The sequence below is a fragment of the Phoca vitulina genome, unplaced genomic scaffold (assembly GCF_004348235.1).
Source record: "Phoca vitulina isolate PV1807 unplaced genomic scaffold, GSC_HSeal_1.0 scaffold12, whole genome shotgun sequence".
In the NCBI taxonomy this organism is placed as follows: Eukaryota; Metazoa; Chordata; class Mammalia; order Carnivora; family Phocidae; genus Phoca; species Phoca vitulina.
This window is the reverse complement of record NW_022589715.1, coordinates 13,483,874-13,502,440: the sequence shown is the minus strand read 5'-3', so window position 1 is coordinate 13,502,440 and position 18,567 is coordinate 13,483,874. Positions and strand designations below refer to the sequence as shown.

The window sequence follows — 18,567 nt, the reverse complement described above, 5'->3', positions numbered from 1 at the left end:
CAAAAATCTGAACTTGAGAAAGCAGTGAGTAAGCCAACGTGGCTGGAGTGGGCTGCCTGGGAAGGCGAACAGGTAAGCTTCGATGTGAATGTGGCAGCTGAAAGAACATGCCTGGTAAGGCGGGAGGTCTCTGAGAGCAGAGGACTTCACGGCAGGAGAAAAGGAACACCAGTCAACTGCGTGCGAGGCTGCCCGCCCAGGGACAGAGAGGCAGGGTACGGGATGCTCACTGCTGCCCAGATGAAAGGGGAGCCCGAGGCCTGCCCTGGTGAGGAGCAGGAGGGAGGGACAGGACAGAGATCTACTGAGAAATGATGAAAAGAAGACTATCAGCGACAAGACGTGTGCAAATGGAAAGCTGCATCTCAGTTCTGGAAAGACAGGTTCGGAAGTCAATTTTTGTAGTTTTGTGATGATGTGATTAATATGAGATGATAAAGAACTGGACAGAGATGCCCAGGAGGCAGCTGGAAGTATGGCTTGAGGCTCAACAGAACATCCAGCCCATCAGCCAGCCCTGCCCACCAGGTCCAAGAGAGCTAAGCCCTAAGGCATCCACAGTATGAAATTAACTAACTTCTCCTTTAGCCAGACTGGTACAAGTTATATACCATCCAGGGAAAGCTGAGAAAATAGTCCCTCAAATCGTGTTTGGGGTTTTGTGTTTTAGATGAAGACTTCTACTTGATAAAGGAGAACAGAAGACAAGGCAGGAAGCCTGCGCTCGGGGAGAAGCCAGCTTTGGGGTACGCAGACGCTGGACATGTCACGGTGCCCGTGAGAAGGCACAGCACGAGCGGAGAGCGTGGCAAAGAGGAGCCGGGTGGGGAGGGAAGAGGTACGCTGCGGGCAGAAGAAATGGAATGAGCAAAGCACAGAGGCCTGGTTAATTTGGGGAACAGCAAATGACTGGGTACAGCTGAGAAAGTATGGCATGGGATGGGGGTAGGGGTGCAGGCAGGAGTTAAGGCAACACCGTGGTCCCGTTGGACGTCCCAGGGCCGGTGCCGTCTCTGGGCTGTGGGTGCTGGCTGCCAACTGCACGCGTCAGGCCCCGCTCTGCCCATCTGCCCCACAGCTGACCGAGGAGGTACAAAAGGCTAGCCCTCTGGCCTCTAGGTGGGATCACCCTGGGAGAGCAATTTAAGCTCCAGCGCTCCCTGAGGGATCAGCTGGGAGCACAGCTTTGCTCAGCTCCTTTCCCTGCCTCCCTCCCTCCCCCACCCCAACCTGGTGCCCTTTCTCCTGGCAGCCCCCTCAATGAACCAGGGGCCCCTGACGTCTTGTTTCAGGCTCTGCTTCTACCGAACCCGACCTAAGACAGGCCATTAGGTCAGCAGGTCAATGTATGGAAGATCACAGACGGTCACGGACGATCACCAGAGGCCCTTGGGGACTTTATTCAAGAGGGGTCAAGAAACGTGCAGGAGAATCACAGGGAAAGCAGCAGGGATAGCAGAAGGGCGGGTGGAGAGGCTGAGATGCGAGGCTGCTGGGGAGCCAGCACAGCGTTCTCAGCCGCAGCAAAGATGGCGGCAGCCGGGGGTGGGGGGCCGGGGGAGAGGAAGGGCTTGGGCTGCAGCACCGACAGGCCTTGGGATGGATCCGAGGTGCTCAGCACACAGGAGGCAAGACAGTTCAAGTGACAGGGAAGACGGTGGAGTGCTCTGGAGAGAGAGGTCACCGGATGGAAGCTTTGGAGTCACTAAGATCAGTTTGGCCTTGCCGCGTCCCAAAGTCCTGTGGGCCCTCAGGTTGCTAAGTCCTGGGGACAGATGAAAACCCAGGCTTGGGGCCGTCGGGGGGAATCTCACCTGGAATATCAGTCAGGGAGTGCCCTTGGCTGCAGGCAGGAGAAACCTGGGTATCAGGGCTTTTAGCCAAGCGGGGGTTTCTTCTTCTCACAGAACAGCAAGTCCTGGGGCAAGCAGGCCAGGGCTGGTGTGGTGGCTCTGGTACGCCACCGATGTCCCCAGCTCCCACCAGCCTCTGTTCCTCCAGCCTCAGTACCTGGCCAACCTCCGCCCCACAGTCCAGGCAGGAAGCAGAAGAGAGATGAGATGGAAAGGAAGGGGAAGCACCTATATCAGGAGAGGGAAAACTTCCAGAAACGGACAGGCCTCCATGTAGATCTCTTTGGCCAGATGACAGCACGTGGCTACCCCCAGCTGCAGAGTTAGCCAGGAACTTTGGACAAGCTGGGCTGGCTGCTTCCCCAAACAAGATCAGGGTTCTGTCGGTAAGGAAGGAAAGGGGGGATCTGCAGTAGTCAACAGTAGGATGTGTCAGACCGAGATAAGATCCTGGGGCATGTGGATAAAGGTAGTAGTTAAGACTGCTCTAAAGAGATAAGATCCCCAAGGGGAAGAACAAAGTGCAGGGCCGTCTTAACCCCGGGAAGCCCACCTTCAAGGGGCTGGGGAGGAAAGGAAGAAGCACAGGAGGGACTGCTGGAAATCAGAAAAGGAAATATTAAGCAAAAATCAGTAACTCTGATGTGACGATACCATGCCTGGGTTCAGCACAGTCTGAAATTCCAATTATTTAAGAAAGCAGCATGCTAGTTCCTATGCAAAATGCATTTTAAATTGCTTTACCCTAAACAAGTAATATGGGTGCCCGTACCAAAAAGTGATTTCTAAAAGTCCATTTCATTCATTCTGTGAGAATGCAGAGATGGCCTGACAGATTGAGTCTGGAATGAGTCCCCACCTTCTAGAAACCCAAGGTCAAGGGAAGTGATAACAGGAATGTATCCAAAGCGGTGTGGGGAGGGCCATGAGAGCAAGGAGACTGTTCAGCACAGACACAGACACGATTTAGTCACAGAGCTCACTCCCTAGGCCAGCTTGCCAAGGGCACAGGACATCTGTGGGCACAGGACAAACATGGCAGGGCTGGGGGCCAGGAGCTGGGGAGCAGTGGGTCCAAGTGAAGTTCTCCACTCAACTTTCTCCTACCCTCACCCTCCAGGGAGAGGCAGCGGAGAGTAGGGGAGCAGCGTTTTAGTCAGAAAAGCTCAAGACTACACCAGTCCAGGGCCTTACCTGTACCTTCCAGAGCTCTTGGTGACATGTTACTCCTCTCCTACTGATTCCAGAAGTCAATTTGTCCTCCTTTTCCACCCAAGCAGACAAACTAGGTGGCTAATTCCAAACCAGTTCTAGCTGTGGAAATTTTTGTTTGTATGAAAGCTCACTTAGAATCCTAAGACGTAACACACATAGGCACACAATTGGGGGTGCCTGGGTGGTCAGCTGGTGGAGCATCCAACTCTTGGTTTCGGCTCAGGTTATGATCTTAGGATCATGGGGTTGAGCCCCACGTTGGGCTCCATGCTCAGTGGGGAGTCTGCTTGCGATTCTCTCTCCCTCTCCCTCTGTCCCTCCCTCTCACACACTCTATCAAATAAATAAATCTTAAAAAAAAAAAGAGGCATGCAATTGATCTTTTGCAAGGTTTCTCTACCTCAGAACTACTGACATTTGGGACTGGGTAATTCTTTGATGTAGAAGACAATCTCATGTAGGGTGTCTCGTGTAGGATGTTTAGTAGCATCCCTGGTCCTCCCCCTCCCCCAGCTGTGACAACCAAAGCTGTCCCCAGACATTCCCAATGTCCCCCCGGGGGGGGGGGGGAGCAAAACTGCCCCCAGCTTTATCCACTGGAATAAAATCATTGTCTATATTAAAATTCCAAACATCTCCACATTTGAAGTATTAAGGGTTATTAAACTCACTGCAAAAACTAAAAACTCAAAGACTGTGGACTACAAATTGAAGATACTTGAGTTTCAGTATCTAGTCTTCTTAATGTTTGGTTTGGGGGGCTTGGCCTAAAGAAACCTGATTCATCAAGGTAAATGATCATGTCTCACCTGTACAACGTGCCAGCCAACAGACAGGCACAGGCCTGCATTCACAGAGCAGGGAGGGCAGAGCACCAGCCTGCAGAGCGGAGCTCTTAGGTGTGCGTGGGGATGGAAGGCGCGCACTCCTTCCTGGATCCAAGTGACCCACGCAGAGCACCCTTAACCACCCCACTCCACTCCCACCACTGAAAGGGGGTAACTGCACGGTCCTTTCCTGTTTCTACTGGGCAGGCAGTGTCTTACTTGTCTTTTAGGAATATGAAATTTCACCCGTGATTTCAAAACCACAAAGGAAGTGCGGGTTTGAACTCTGCTGCTGAGACCACACCCAATCATCTCCAGTCTTCTAGATTTGTGCAACTGAACTTACCAGTGCCTTCCGCCAGGTGAGAACCAGGAAGGGGCTCTCACCAGACACAGGATCTGCCAGTGTCTTGATCTTGGACTCCCCGGCCTCCAGAACTGAGAAATGAATGTCTATTGTTTAAGTAAATAGTAATAAATAAATAAATCATCAATGCCTCCCCATTGCCCTGGCCAGTGGTTCTGCAAGCTGACCAGGCCCAAGAACCACTGGAGGGCGCTGTGAAGGATGCGAGTCCCAGACCTCACCCCCAGAATGTCCCACCTGGTAGGACCAAGGAAGGATGCCAAATGTGCATTTTAAGCAAGTTCCCCGAAGTTATGTGGGTGTGGCACTTTGAGAAACTCTGCAGCAAGTGCCTCATAGCTGTAATTAACAACAGATTAAGGCTCCATCTTTAGCCTAAGGATTTTCAGATCCTTCTACAAACTGTGCAGTTATATGAGAACCTGTCTTCTGAAATGAAAAATAGAAGTGTTGCTTCATGAATACAGTCCACACTCTACTAATTTTGACCACCAACCAAAATGCAAGCACGTCAGTGATTCTGAGGTAGGCTTTTTAAATCTCCTGCTAATCAACCAGTATTCCTCTAAGGTTGAGAGTACATCGTTACTGTCATTCAATTGCTGGCTTTTTACATGTTTAAAAGCGCTAAAGCAGAGGGGCGCCTGGGTGGCTCAGTCGTTAAGCGTCTGCCTTCGGCTCAGGTCATGGTTCCAGGGTCCTGGGATCGAGCCCCGCATCGGGCTCCCTGCTCGGCGGGAAGCCTGCTTCTCCCTCTCCCTCTCCCCCTGCTTGTGATCCCTCTCTCGCTGTGTCTCTGTCAAATAAATACATAAAATCTTTAAAAAAAATAAAATAAAAAAAAAAAAATAAAAGCGCTAAAGCAGAGGTGCCTGGGTGGCTCAGTCGGTTAAGCGGCTGCCTTTGGCTCAGGTCATGATCCCAGGGTCCTGGGATTGAGCCCCAGCCCCACATCTGGCTCCCTGCTCAGGGGGGAGTCTGCTTCTCCCTCTCCTCCCTCTTCCCTCAGTTCGTGCTCTCTCTCTCTCTCTCTCTCTCAAATAAATGAATAAAATCTTTTTTTTAAAAAAGTGCTAAGGCAATTAATTCTGAGTCCTTGGAATACATAAACATTCTCCAAAATTAGAACATGCCCAGGAACTACACATGGTATTTCTCCAAGATTTTACTGAAGTGACAAAGATGTCGACAGGGCAGCGCCTCCTGCAGGGTCAAATCCAGAGCCCTCTCCCCCTCCCCACCTCTCTCTCCCATTGCCCTCCTCCTCACTCCCCTTCAGCCTAGAGGCCTCCTGCTCCCACCCCCACCCCACCTTAGAATCTTCATTTGCCTCCACCCCACCTCCAGGTGGCTCTCTTCTTCACCCTCTTCATTCTGGTCTTTGTCCAAAAGTCACCTTCCTTGTAAAATAGTATTTCCACCCTGAGCCCTGTTATTCACTTCTGCTTTACTTCACAGCACTCATTACTATTCATACATATTTGCCTGTCTGCTCTCCCCACTAAATATAAGCTTCCTAGAAAAGCGGGCCTGGCGATTTCATTCACTGCTATAACCTCAAGACCTACAACATACCTAGCACAGAAAAGGCACCAAACCCTTGCTGAAGGCACCCGGGTCCCTGCAGAACAGCTAACCCAAAGTCACCATGGTCCTAACAAGAGGCAGACGTGAAAACCAGATCCTTCCCTGTGTCCAGATATCACAATCACTGGGCATTTGCAAAGTGTCCAGAGCATGCCTGATGCACGGAGAACAGGGATGGGAATCACTGTGCGCGTGTGTGTGTGTGTGTGTGTGTGTGTGTGTGTGTGTTGGGGAAGGGAGATAAACCAAGTCAAATGACTGTCCCACCCATCACCGTGGGGAAGTAAAAGGGGCAGCTGGATCTGTTTTGTTTTGTTTTTTAAGAGGAGAGGAAAGAGATAAATAGTCAACGGTTAGGCAGTTTGATAATGGCCAAGTCACGCCTTTCAGGATGTTTGCTAATACATAAAAAGTAGGTTCAGATGAGAACATTTCTACTGCCTCTTCTTCCACTAAAATTTATGAGTCTCACCTACTTTTCAAAGTAAGAACAGGAAACATAAAACTTAGCTGATTCAATGGACCCTCATACATTATGACCATTTAGGAGAGAGAAATAGGAAGCTGGAATAAGTGGAGGGAGATAGATTGAAAAAAATAATAGAAAGGGAAAGAGAGAGTGGGGGGGGGCGGACACAGAGTGGAGAAAATGGAATGGGGGCTAGGGGACAGGAAATTCCGGGAAAGGAGGGCTGGAAGGGAAAGACAGACAGCAAGGAGGAACAGAAGCTTCAGTGTTCTTATCATATTCTGTTCCCTGGGGCTGGACAGTTTCCCAGGAACTCCTCTCTGCAAATTCTGATACGCAGACCCACCCACACACCCTCCTCAGGCCCTAACTCAGAGCTCCCCTTCAGAATCCAAGCACTGCCCCTGCCCCCCGCCCCCCGCCCAGGAGAGACTCCAGCCACAGCATGGAAGGTGGCCCTCAATGGCATAAAATGCAGTGGGGGCTGGAAAAGGACCCCCTCCTCACGCAGAACATAGTAAATGCAGGATTTCTGCCAAAACATACAACCCGAGGGTCTGTCAAGGCAGGAGGGAGGCCCATCTTTAACGGGCTGGTGCCAAGGCCTTGGGCAAAGCGCACCCTCGGAGGGCCCAGTGCCTTATTTGCTGGCAAGCGCTAGACCAAAGCATCTTGGTGAAGTGCGCTGATCTCATGCATCAACACTCTCCACTGTGTTTAAATATATTTCTGAAGTTACATTCTGCCTGGGAAGCCTCTTCTCCAGGACAGTGGTAGGTGGGGTGGGGGTGGGAGCAGGAGTGAAGTCTAAACCAAGTTAAATGCGTGGACCAGAGCTGGTGGTGGACCAGCTACCTGAGGACCACTGAGTGAAGTCTCTGGAACAGGAGTGGCAGACCCCGGAAGAAAGCAAGCCTCCTGTCGGCCGAACCTGCTCTATTAATGCACTTCCACCCTGTTTTCCGCCGATACCAGGGGGGGCCAAGCCAATGGTGAAGAGAGCTCAGTGTGGTGGAAAATGACTTCATTAATGACCACGGAAAGGGGAGCCCCTGAAAAGCCCCCATGTGCCTTCTGTTGCTAAACTGGCCATAGCACGACAACCTGCAGGCTTCTGAGTTTTTAAACTCTATTTTTCGACATAACCTCAGAATGACAGAAAGATTGCAGGAACAATACAAAAAATTCCCATATACCTTTCACCCAGACTCCCCAACTGTTAACAACCTACCACATTTGCTGTCTATCATTCTATATAATATAATATGCATGTTACCTTTTTAACTGTTTGAAAGGAGTTGAAAACATGACATATTCCCCCCTGCCAAATATTTTAGTATTTCGTAAAGACAGGGATATTCCCTTACACAACCTCAATATAATGATAAAAATCAGGAAATTGTTGTTGCTTCAATACCATCTAAAGACCTGATACAAATTTCTTGAGTAGTTCCAATAATGGTCTTAGAGCAAAAAGCATTCGCGTGTGGCATTCAGCTGTCATATCTTTTCAACCTCCCTTACCCTGAAATAGTTGCTGTATCTTTCATGACCTTGGCATTTTTTGAAAAGTACAGGCCAGTTCTTTTGTAGGATGGCCCTCAGTTGAGATTTGTCTACTTCATGATTAGATTCAAGTTATACATTTTTGGCTGAAATATCACAGATTAATGCTGGGCTCCTCTCGATGCATTTTCTCAAGGGGCATACGATGTTGATCTGTCCCGCTGATGGTGATGTTAAATCTGATCAATTGGTTGAAGTGGTGGAAGGCAGGTTTCTCCATTGTCAAGTTACTATCTTTCCTTTGTAACTAATAAGTAACTTGATGGACGACACTTAGAGACAAAGTAAATGCCCTCTTCCTCATCAAATACCTATTTCAGCACATACTGGTGGATTCTCGCCCCAGTAAGGGTAAAATCCTGTGTGAGGACAAATAAGGTCAAACTTCAGGGAAAAAACTAGGGCTGGTTGAAGCAGTGATTCATGAGCAAGAATTAGCATGTGAGACTTAATTCAAATAACCCTGGGTTAAGTTCACTCTTAGCAATTAAGGAGAAAAAACAAAAACACCGCTAAATTTACTTTTGAGAATATAGGTGAGTGTCCATGAGCATGCTAGTCTCTCTCCTGGTGAGCCACGCCTGCCGGAAACTCAGCCCTTCAATTCACAAGGTGTCCGGTGGCAGCAAAAAGAGACACCCACGTCCAGAGAGCTGATGGCTAGTCATCCCCACCCCAAGGCCCGATTCTCCGGGGGCAATGCTGAGGGGCTCAGCTCGGTGATTCGAGGCCTGCCGCGGCATGGCGCAGGGAGGTGTATCTGGAAACAAACACCCCAACTCTCTACTGCCTTAGATGAGCCACAGTCAGGTTTAGGAACTCTGACTTGGCTTATTCAAGAAGTATTTTTTTTACAGCTCTATTATCACAAAGTGAGAAACTTCAGGAATTCTTTAACGGCAGAAAGAACATTTTGAAATCATGTCCTGGTTATCATACTACAACTCGGTGATATCTATCTACAACTGTTAACATTCTGGTCTATCTTTCGTCAGTCTTTGCTCTTGGCATATGTATATTTTTATCAGGACGTGGATCAAGCTGTCTACACCAGCCTTCTTCAAGCTGGGTTCCACTGGAGAATTAGGCCCAACAGAAAAGGATCTGAATACCTATTTTCTCAGTTCTCCCAAGGACGGACTATAACTAGAATCATTCCAGAAGCACAGAAGAGAAGTCAATTCATTACCTATGATGGTTGCCTTAGAGTAGTAGGGCTTAATTCTCCTGCAGAGCCCAGTTGCAGAGGGCTGGTGCGTACTGTTGGATAATTTGCTTTATTTCCCTAATAATCCTTTAAATAAACATTTAATAAAACACCAGGCACTGGGGATATAAAGATAAATATGGCACGGCCCCTTTCTTCTTTAAATGAATAATCCAGCCAGGAAAAGCAAAAATACCTTAATACCCCAAACACCAAATAGCGCCACGACAGAGGGGCAGCCAGGAACCGTCACCTCCATCACAGACGGCAGGGAGGCTTCCCTGGGGAGGTGCTGCGCAAATGAGTCCCTAAAGGGCGGGCAAGACTTCAGAGGAGACAGAAGAGAAGAACAGGCATTCCAGATGGAAGGAAGGCCATGCCAAAATGCCCACAGAGGCAGGCTCAGGCCCCATCACAGGGGACCTGGAGAGTGGCAGAAGATAGGGCTGAGAAGGAACCAGGCCCTCCAAGTGGGCCCCAAGGGGGAGGCGCCAGGCGGCCCTAAGTGGTTCTGGAGCCCGGGTGGCCAGCTCACACTGGGATGAAGGAAGCCAAGGGAGAGGGTGGTCAAGGGAGAGGTCACGGAGGTCACCGCAGCTGGGGGTGATGGGGGAGCCGAGCCAGAGCAGAGGCAGTGAGGAGGAGGCTGATCACGAGACGTGGAGGAAGATGCCACAGGGAACTTGGCGACCAAGCCAGCAGGGGCTGTTCCTCCAGCGCCCAGCCAGCTGAGATCCAGCCTGCACGAACAAACTCAGGCCAGTAATGGGAAGGAAAAAAGCAAAGCCCATGCAAGAGGGCGCCACACAGCACCACCATTCCACCATTCTCTGAGATGATTTAATGGCGGAGGTGGGGGTACCCCTCAGAGGAGGAGGCCAGAGGGAATGAGACATGACGCTGGAGTAAACGGAGGAAAACTGCTCATAGAACTGCCCCTCCTTTTTGGGTCCCTCCAGGCTCTAAGAAAACACCTTACATAATAGCTTTCCGGGGGGGGCCCCTGTGGCAGCAAATTATACATGCAAAATATGCTCCCGGAGAACAAGTCTGTGGCGGGCCCATGAATACCACAAACAAAGCAAAACCTAGAAGCTACCTTTTTAAAAAAGATTTTATTTATTTATTTGAGAGAGCGCGCAAGAGAGAGCACAAGTGGGAGAGGAGGGGCAGAGGGAGAGGGACAAGCAGACTCCCCGCTGAGCAGGGAGCCTGGGATCATGACCTGAGCCAAAGGCAAATGCTTAACCGACTGAGCTACCCAGGTGCCCCTAGAAACTACCTTTTTAACAGAAGATTTCCCTCTTGATTTAAAGAAAATACAAGTAGTTGGACTGAATAAGAAATAGGAGAAAATGAAAATCAGTAGAATTGACAGTTAACAAAAGCAACTCTGGGACCCAACATAAACAGGCTCCAACATGGGGACCTACCCCCAAACCTGAGTAAAATGAGAGACACAGGGTATGAGATGATGGGAAAGTGTGCGTGCAAGCTCTAAAAGAACCAAGATCCTCCCCTGCCCCCAAAAAGACACAAAAGGGTCGGATTCCTAAGTCCTGGCATTATGAAGAGACATCACCAAACCAGACCTGAGCAATACTCCTCAGGGACCCGCTGTGAGTAGGGAAGGGAAGGTGAAGGATTCGACAGGCAGTTCACGCAATAATCCAGGATTTGATAAGCCTTGTTGTCCTAGGAGAAGCAGACTAGTCATGTACAGCCCAAATCAGAAGGCGGTAATGACCCTAGAAAAGGAACTGGAGGGACCACAACTGGAACCCGAAGTTTGGCAGGCCCTGGCAGTTTTGAGACTGAAGGAGCGGAAACAATCCCACAGAAGGAAAAGGAAAGTTTTGTTTGGGCCACTTTAAGCTCAGAACAAGTGAAATATGTTTGAACTCTTAAAACCAACAATACAAATTTAGGTCTATAAGAGGCATGGCTAAAACAGAGACTTTCCTGTTACACCCCATACACATCCCTTTTACTCTTTACTCCAAATATTTGGGAAGCCATTATTTGGGCGGGCCCCTAAGGAGGCACACTACCACTCACATAAGCAGTTTTAATCAGGCTTGGAGTATGGGCCTGGGGCTACAGCACTAGCAACACGGACATAGTGTCTTCTCCAGAGGCTCTCATAATCTTATTTTAAAAATCAGACAAGTAGATCTACCACCAGTGTCATTATTTTCATAGTATTTCTTTCCAATTTATTCTACATGGGACATGAGGGCTGCGCTACAAGATGTCTTAGATTTGGGGAGGGGTGTGTGTCTGGGAAGGCGTTAGAAAAGGTCCTCCTGGGAAGGAAGGAGTAGGACTTGGTGGATGTGGGCAGGCAGGTGTCACCGGGGCAGGGACAGCAGGCACCGAGGGGAAAACTTCTCATGGAGTGTCTGAAGGTCCGGCCCAGGAAGGAATAACGTGCCGACAGAAGCTGGAAAAAAGCAGCAGGCCATTCCATGGCAGGTTGGAATTTTATCCCAAGATAAAAGGAGCAATAGGGTGGGGGTGGGGGGCAGGGAGTTAACTGGAATTGGATTTTGGAGAGACCTCTCCTGAGGTCAGAATGGAGATGGGGAAGTCCTCTTGTGCCCCGAGACCAGTTAGGAGGCTGCGGTGGAGACTCAGGGGAGTGATGATGGTGTGCCGGGAACGCACCAACCTGGACAGGGAACAGAGCCATCTCAGCCACCACACGTGACCTCCTCAAGAATGGTGACAGGAGCTGTTCGCAGGCATGGGAGGGATGCATCTGCCTCCTTACCATCTCCAGCTCAGACGGCCTGAGTCAGAATGCCCCCTAGACACTTCCTCTAGGTTCTGTCCCCTATAGTTTCTTAGTTTCTTAACTTCTCTGAGCCTCAAAATCCTCATTTGTAAAATGGGGATAATAATGACACCAAACTCATATGGCTTTTGTGAAAATTAAGTGAATTGACATATATAAATATATAAAATGACATATATAAAAAACCGTGACATACACATATAAAACATGTCTAGAACAGGTGAGGATAAAGTGAGTCAGGAGAGCATTTATCTTTTTTTCTGTCCTATCTATGTGTTGTAGCATGTGGGTTTGTTGGGGGGGGGTGAGTTTAACAAGATTTTCACAAAGAGCACACCCCCTCTTTGCCAACCAAAAAACACTGCTAGATTCCTATGATCCTATTATTTGCTTGGCAGACAACGGAACCTCACCGCCAGAGTTAGCTCTGACTGCCCCCTTTATCAAGACCAATCAGCTCAATGTTTACAGGCTAAGATGCAGAGCTGTGCTGTCCAACACAGTTGCCACTAGCCACATGTGGCCGTTAAGTACTTCAAATGTGGCCAAACCAAATCAAGATGTGCTCTATATAAGTAAGATACACACCGGGCTTTGAAGACTTAGTATGAACAAAAGAATTTAAATAGCTCATTAACAATTTTTATATTAATTTCATAATATAATGGACATATTGGGTTAACTAAAATATATTATTAAAATTAATTTCGGGGGCACCTGGGTGGTTCAGTCGGTTAAGCGTCTGCCTTCGGCTCAGGTCATGCTCCCAGGGTCCTGGGATTGAGCCCTGCATCGGGCTCCCTGCTCAGTGGGGAGCCTGCTTCTCCCTCTCCTTCCGCCTGCTGCTCCGCCTGCTTGTATTCTCTCTCTGTGTCAAATAAATAAATAAAATCCTTAAAAAATTAAATTAAATTAGGGGCGCCTGGGTGGCTCAGTTGGTTAAGCAACTGCCTTCGGCTCAGGTCATGATCCTGGAGTCCCGGGATCGAGTCCTGCATCGGGCTCCCTACTCAGCAGGGAGTCTGCTTCTCCCCCTGAACCTCCCCCCTCTCATGCTCTCTCTCTTTCTCATTCTCTCTCTCTCTCAAATAAATAAATAAAATCTTATTTAAAAAATTAAATTAAATTAATTTCATGGGGTGCGCGGTGGCTCAATCGGTTAAGCGTCCAACTCTTGATATCAGCTCAGGTCTTGATCTCAGGGTCATGAGTTCAAGCCCCGAGCTGGGCTCCATGCTAGGCGTGGAGCCTACTTAAAAATATATATATTAATTTCACCTGTTTTTTTAAAGTTTCCTTTTTTCTATTTCATTGGATCTACTTAAAAATTTTTTTTTTTTATTTGACAGAGAGAGAGCATAAGCAGAGAGAGTGTAAGAGGGAGAAACAGGCCCCGATGCAGGGTTCAATCCCAGGACCCCAGGATCATGAACTGAGTGGAAAGCAGACACTTAACCAACTGAGCCACCCAGGCACCCCTCATTGGATCTATTTTAATTGTTATGTTCCTAACTTCTTACTTTAGCTAATTAAATCATTACTTTTTGCCGTTTTTCTTGTTAATATGAGCAATTAAGACTGTACATTTCCTCCTAAATACCAAGTTAGTTGCACCTCACAAGTTTTTTTAGGTGTACAACTCATCTTACAAGTTTGGACATATATGTTTATTATTATTAATCTTTCAAATCTAAATATCTTCAAACTGAAATTTTCAAATTTTTCAAAGCATCTTTTAAAACGGATATAATTTAGTTGCATTATGTTCAGAGAACTTGGTCTGTATGATACTGATTCTTTTAAATATGTTAGGACTTATTTCATGACCAGGTATATACTCAAAGTATAATCTTCACTTGCTGGGACCATGTTTTCTATATAATCAGTGTGATTAAGCTTATTGTTTGTTGGAATAATCCCTTATTTGTTTTCAGTCAATTTGTTCTATCAGTTACTCAAAGATGTATGCTAAAATCTCCCACTATGGTGGCAGATTTGTCAACTTTTTTTTATCCTTCTGTTACTTTTTATTTTATATAGTTTGAAGCTGTGTTATTAGGTGCATAAGAGTTTAGAAATTCTTATATTATTCAGAAATTGAAACTCTGATGTACTGTTTCTTTTTAATTTTTTAAATGTAGCTACTAGAAAATTTTAAATTATGTGTGGCTTGGATTATCTTTCCACTGGACAGCACTGGTCTAGAGAAAGGATAAGCAAGGAGTCTGCACCAACCACCAAGTCCTGGAAGACTAAGGACTTGAATGCAGAAAATAACAAGCAAAGAGAGGAGAGGGTTGGTAGACCTGTTAAAGTACCATACTCTGTCTTTCTTTCTTGCTGCTGGAGTCTAGATAGGAAAGGAGACCAAGATGCTTGTGAAAAGCAGAAAGGAGGTGAAGACAAGACAGAAGAGGATAAAAAAGCAGAAGCTGAGAAAAGGTGGCCAGGGAAGAAGGAATTCTACACATACAATAGAACAACTACTTCTGCTCTGAATTCAATACATTTAAGCCTTTAATTATGAAAATGACACTTAGTATTAAAAACAGCCTTAATGTTCAAAAGGCAGAACTATTATTCCACTAAAGTAGAGCTTTTTTATTTGTTATTTTTATCAATTTTCTCTCTTTGAATTAATCAAGTCATATCATATGATACTTAACTATTATGATTCCAAATACTAAAAACTTGAAGGGAAAAGAAGGATTCTTAGGTTATAGGAGTTGGTGAGCCATCCAATAACTTAATCCTGGATATTTTTCCATGCCGTAAGAAGAGAACGAAAATATCCTGTATGGCCTCAAAAGACCAACCAAGAAATGGGCTTCTCCTCTAGGATGTGGTGGAATTCCAGAAATACAGAAATACAGAAGTACAGAGAAGGCAGGTCAGAGAAGTAGAAACAAGTACAGAAAGTACAATATTACAAAAGCAGAGGGAGAAGAGGTTCCCAGAAGTGTTTGCAGCAAGAAGGCTGAGAGCTGAGATAAGGTAAAGCAGTTTGGCCAGAGAAATTCTTCCCTGACAACATTGTTCTTGGGTTCCCCACAGCTCAGCCTGTCCTGCTGCCTGACTCAGGGGTGACTGGGACATGGAGGTGACTGCACTTGCCAAGAGCATATGGGGCATAGCCAGGTAGAAACGGATCATGACTCCTGGTAGGACTCCTGCCTGTCTCCTTGGTGAACAGTCAATGTTGCACTCATCAGCTAATAGAAGGGTGTACTAACACTATACTAATAAACAGTAACCACTAATTACCATTTAATAACCATATTGATCACTATACTAATAACAATGTAATTATTCAAAAATTGGAATAAAATAGCTTTGCCTGCAGCTCCCAAAGCTAAGTATACACACAACCCATGACCCCTTTATCACACACCTATTATACCCCCATCAGGAATGTATACCAAAGATAGGTACGAGAACAGTCACAACAGCATTATGTGTGATAGCCAAATGCTGGAAACTGCCCAAATGTCCATCAACAGTGCACAGATAAATATGTGATATATTATTCACCCAATGACCAAAATCAGCCAGGAGAGTGAGCACACTACAATGAGAGGCAGTGTCACGAGTGAATATCAGAAACCTTACTCATGAGGAAAGATGGCAGACACTGCAGGATCCTTGGTCAGGTGCGGGTTATCCTCGGGGAGGTAGGGACCGGAAGGGAGCATATGGGGAGCTCCTGCCTCTTGATCTGAGTGCATGGCTGTGTTCAGTTTGGAGAATTTGTGAACAGTACACTTATAGTATGTCTACTTTTCTATTGTATATGCCAAAGGAAGGAAGGAAGGAAGGAAGGAAGGAAGGAAGGAAGGAAGGAAAGAAGGAAGGAAAGGAAGGAAGGAAGGAAGGAAGGAAGGGAAGAAGGAAGGAAAGAAGGAAGGAAGGAAAGAAGGAAGGAAGGAAGGAAGGAAGGAAGGAAGGAAGGAAGGAAGGAAGGAAAGAAAAAGAAAAAGAAAGAAAGAAAGAAAAGAAAGAACGAGCTCTCCAGTAAGATAAGCCTGGTAGTGTCCTTGGACCCGTCTAACCTCATTTGTCTCCCCCCCCCTTTTACAACTTCCTTCCCCCCCCCCCCCCCCCCCCCGCATGTGTGCTTAAGCTGGGTCTCTCTCCTTGGGGAGCCCACATGTCACCACCCATATTTATGGCTTCTTCCCACCCCAGGCTGGTGATCTGTGCCCCCCTCCCCATTTTGAATACCTTTGCTAACTTAGGCCATTCACGCTGATCCAGCCCTAGCTTCTTTCTCAGCAGTTAGGAAGTTTGTACCATCATTGTGTATCTTCCCAGCGGTTTTACTCTGCCAACGCTGCCCAGCTAGACTAAAGACACAGAGCATGCCCTCTGGGAACGATTTCAACCCTCCATAGGCAGTTCAGATTAAATCGTTCCTCAGGAGCTAGAAGGGTGTGGAAGATGAACCTCCATCCTTCTCCCAGGAGCTGCTGGCTCCAAGACACACCACTTCTGCCCCACCGCCCAGCACCTGGATGGACTCCCACAGAGAACTCTGAACCTCTTTTTATTGTCTGTTCACCTCCCAAAAGCCAACCTGCTAGATACATTCCCCTCACTGCTGCCAAAGAGCATGCGGCTAACTTGGCAGTCCGTGCCAAAATCATAAGCATCTTCAAAATAGGTAGTCATAAACGTGAGTTTTTGGAATATATGCCTATCAGCCCTCTCACTCTTCCATTAACCCCCTTACGCCTTCCCAGCTCACCCATTTCTTTTCTGGCCTGAGGAAGAAATGGCTACTGATCATAACTAAGGTTCATTTCATTTTACAAAAGCAGCAGCACTCACACAATGGACAGACACGAAAAATCCTCATGACATCCTGGTTATAGGGCTCTGGCAGCTCACAGCCGTCTCCTGTCCAAGCACTGGCTGGAATTTAGGTGATCCTGGCTCTAAGACCAGAAATGTAAGACATTCTTCTAAGCTGTCAAGCTTTCCGGATTACACAAGTGAAACCACAACCCATGATGTTTTTGAGTCTGTGCTCCTTCACTCAGACATGGATTCCTCTTCCAGTTTCAGGACACGCATCCCACTATGGAAGAGGACTAGCAGTTATAAACCAAGAGGAGAGCGAGGCTAAACACCAGAGGGCAGGAGATGAGTCTCCTTCCTCTTTGTAACCCCAGCACCCAGCTCCCTGCTTGGCACCACAAGCAGGCAAGCCAAGGGTGCCAGATGAAACGCAGCACATAAACTATTCTCTCTTTTAGAAGAACGATACCTAATTAAGCAAAGGCCACGAACACGAATTAAGACATGAGGACATAAAATTCGTTTTTCAAGTCATCTACTGATTTGCAGGACTCTCTTCACTGGTAAACACATTCTTTGGTCAGAACCACTGAACCAGAGGCCTGGAAGGGACCACAGCCATCAGCAGCTCAAGCCTCCAGTAGAGACCAGGAGACAGAGCCCCACATGGGGACCAGTGTCGGCCAAGGTCACCCAGCTGGTGTGGGGTAGGGACAAGATCCCGCCTCCCCCTATTTGCCAGGTTCCTCTGAGAGATGCCCTCGCAAAACCTTACGTTACTTACACACTAACGGCGTATAATGAATGCATGCCCACGTATAATACGTATAACGGTGTATAATGAATGCATGCTTACAATTCAGAGGAAAGCAAAGGGTCACCAAAATGTGTCTCTCCCGTAGGGCTGGCTGCAGAGAGGGGGCAAGCAAGGTCACAGGCGAATTTCTACCTGCAGACGCCACACATCGCGCCTTTCCGAAGGATGCAATGGGCAGTTTGGGGACCTGCTAGTTACCCTGCAAAGGGTCCCCCAATCCCGTTCCAGGGAAATGAGTTAACTCGGCTCCGCTGGCTAGGAAGCTTCCAGCAATGAATTAAACCCCGAGCCGCTGAGGGAAGCCGGGGGAGAAAGGGCCACTGCGGCTCTACCCGACATCCTGGCGGTTCACCCCTGCGCCTCCACCACGTCCACACTGGCGCGGCGCCGCCCGCCCCGTCCACGCGGCCCACGGCCACGACTCTCAGCCCGCGCCCCCGCGAGGCGCGTCTAGGGGCGCCGTGCCCTGGGCGCTGCCCGCGGGGACAGGGGCGGAGCCACCGGGCCCAGCTAGGCAGGGGCAGGGACTGATCGCCGCCGCCGCCGCCGCCCCCAGCCCGCGGGCCCCGCTACGCCGAGAAGGGGGCTGCGCCACTTACCTCGGCCGGCAGGTGCCGCCGCCACCGCCTCGGTTCGCAGCTGCAGGGGACGCCGCTCCGCGCCGCCCGCCGCTTTCGCCCGCATGCTAGGGAGGGGGCGCCGGCGGGCCGCCAGTCCCGGGCCCCGCTCCCCCGCCCGTCCCCGGCGCCGCGCTCGCGCCCATTCAGCACCGGACCGTCCACTCCCCCGCGCGGATGCGGAGGAGGGACGTGGGGGCGGGACCGGGAGTCACGAGGACAGGAGAGACCAATCGGAGCTCGCGGAAGGGGGGGTCCCGCTGCCGCCCCGCCCCCTGGATGCGCGACCCCCTCCACCCAGAGCGGTTGGGGGAGCCGGGCGCCCCCAGCAGGACATTGCCCGGCTGCTGGCCTGGGAGGAGCCAGGGTGTCGGGCACCCACAGCTCACTTGAGCTCTGCGTGCGGTTAGCTGGTGAAGGAACGAAAGGTACAGCTGGACTGATTGTA

At 48.7% G+C, this 18,567-nt stretch overlaps 1 protein-coding gene across 5 annotated transcripts in view; it reads right to left on the bottom strand.

Moving 5' to 3' along the window:
- Positions 1–18,234, bottom strand: part of ST3GAL5 (ST3 beta-galactoside alpha-2,3-sialyltransferase 5) — a 48,891-nt gene extending 30,657 nt beyond the window's left edge. For 2 of the 5 annotated variants that reach the window (XM_032410531.1, XM_032410534.1), the window contains exon 1: positions 18,102–18,186. Coding sequence is in view for 1 of the 5 variants with exons in the window: in XM_032410530.1 (XP_032266421.1) it covers positions 18,102–18,186 (85 nt within the window). In the remaining 4 variants the exon portion in view is untranslated. Of the gene's footprint in view, positions 1–4,241; positions 4,872–18,101 lie in introns of those variants that run through there. The other 3 variants (XM_032410530.1, XM_032410533.1, XM_032410532.1) reach the window with 3 other exon arrangements.
- Between the last annotated feature and the right edge of the window lie 333 nt (positions 18,235–18,567).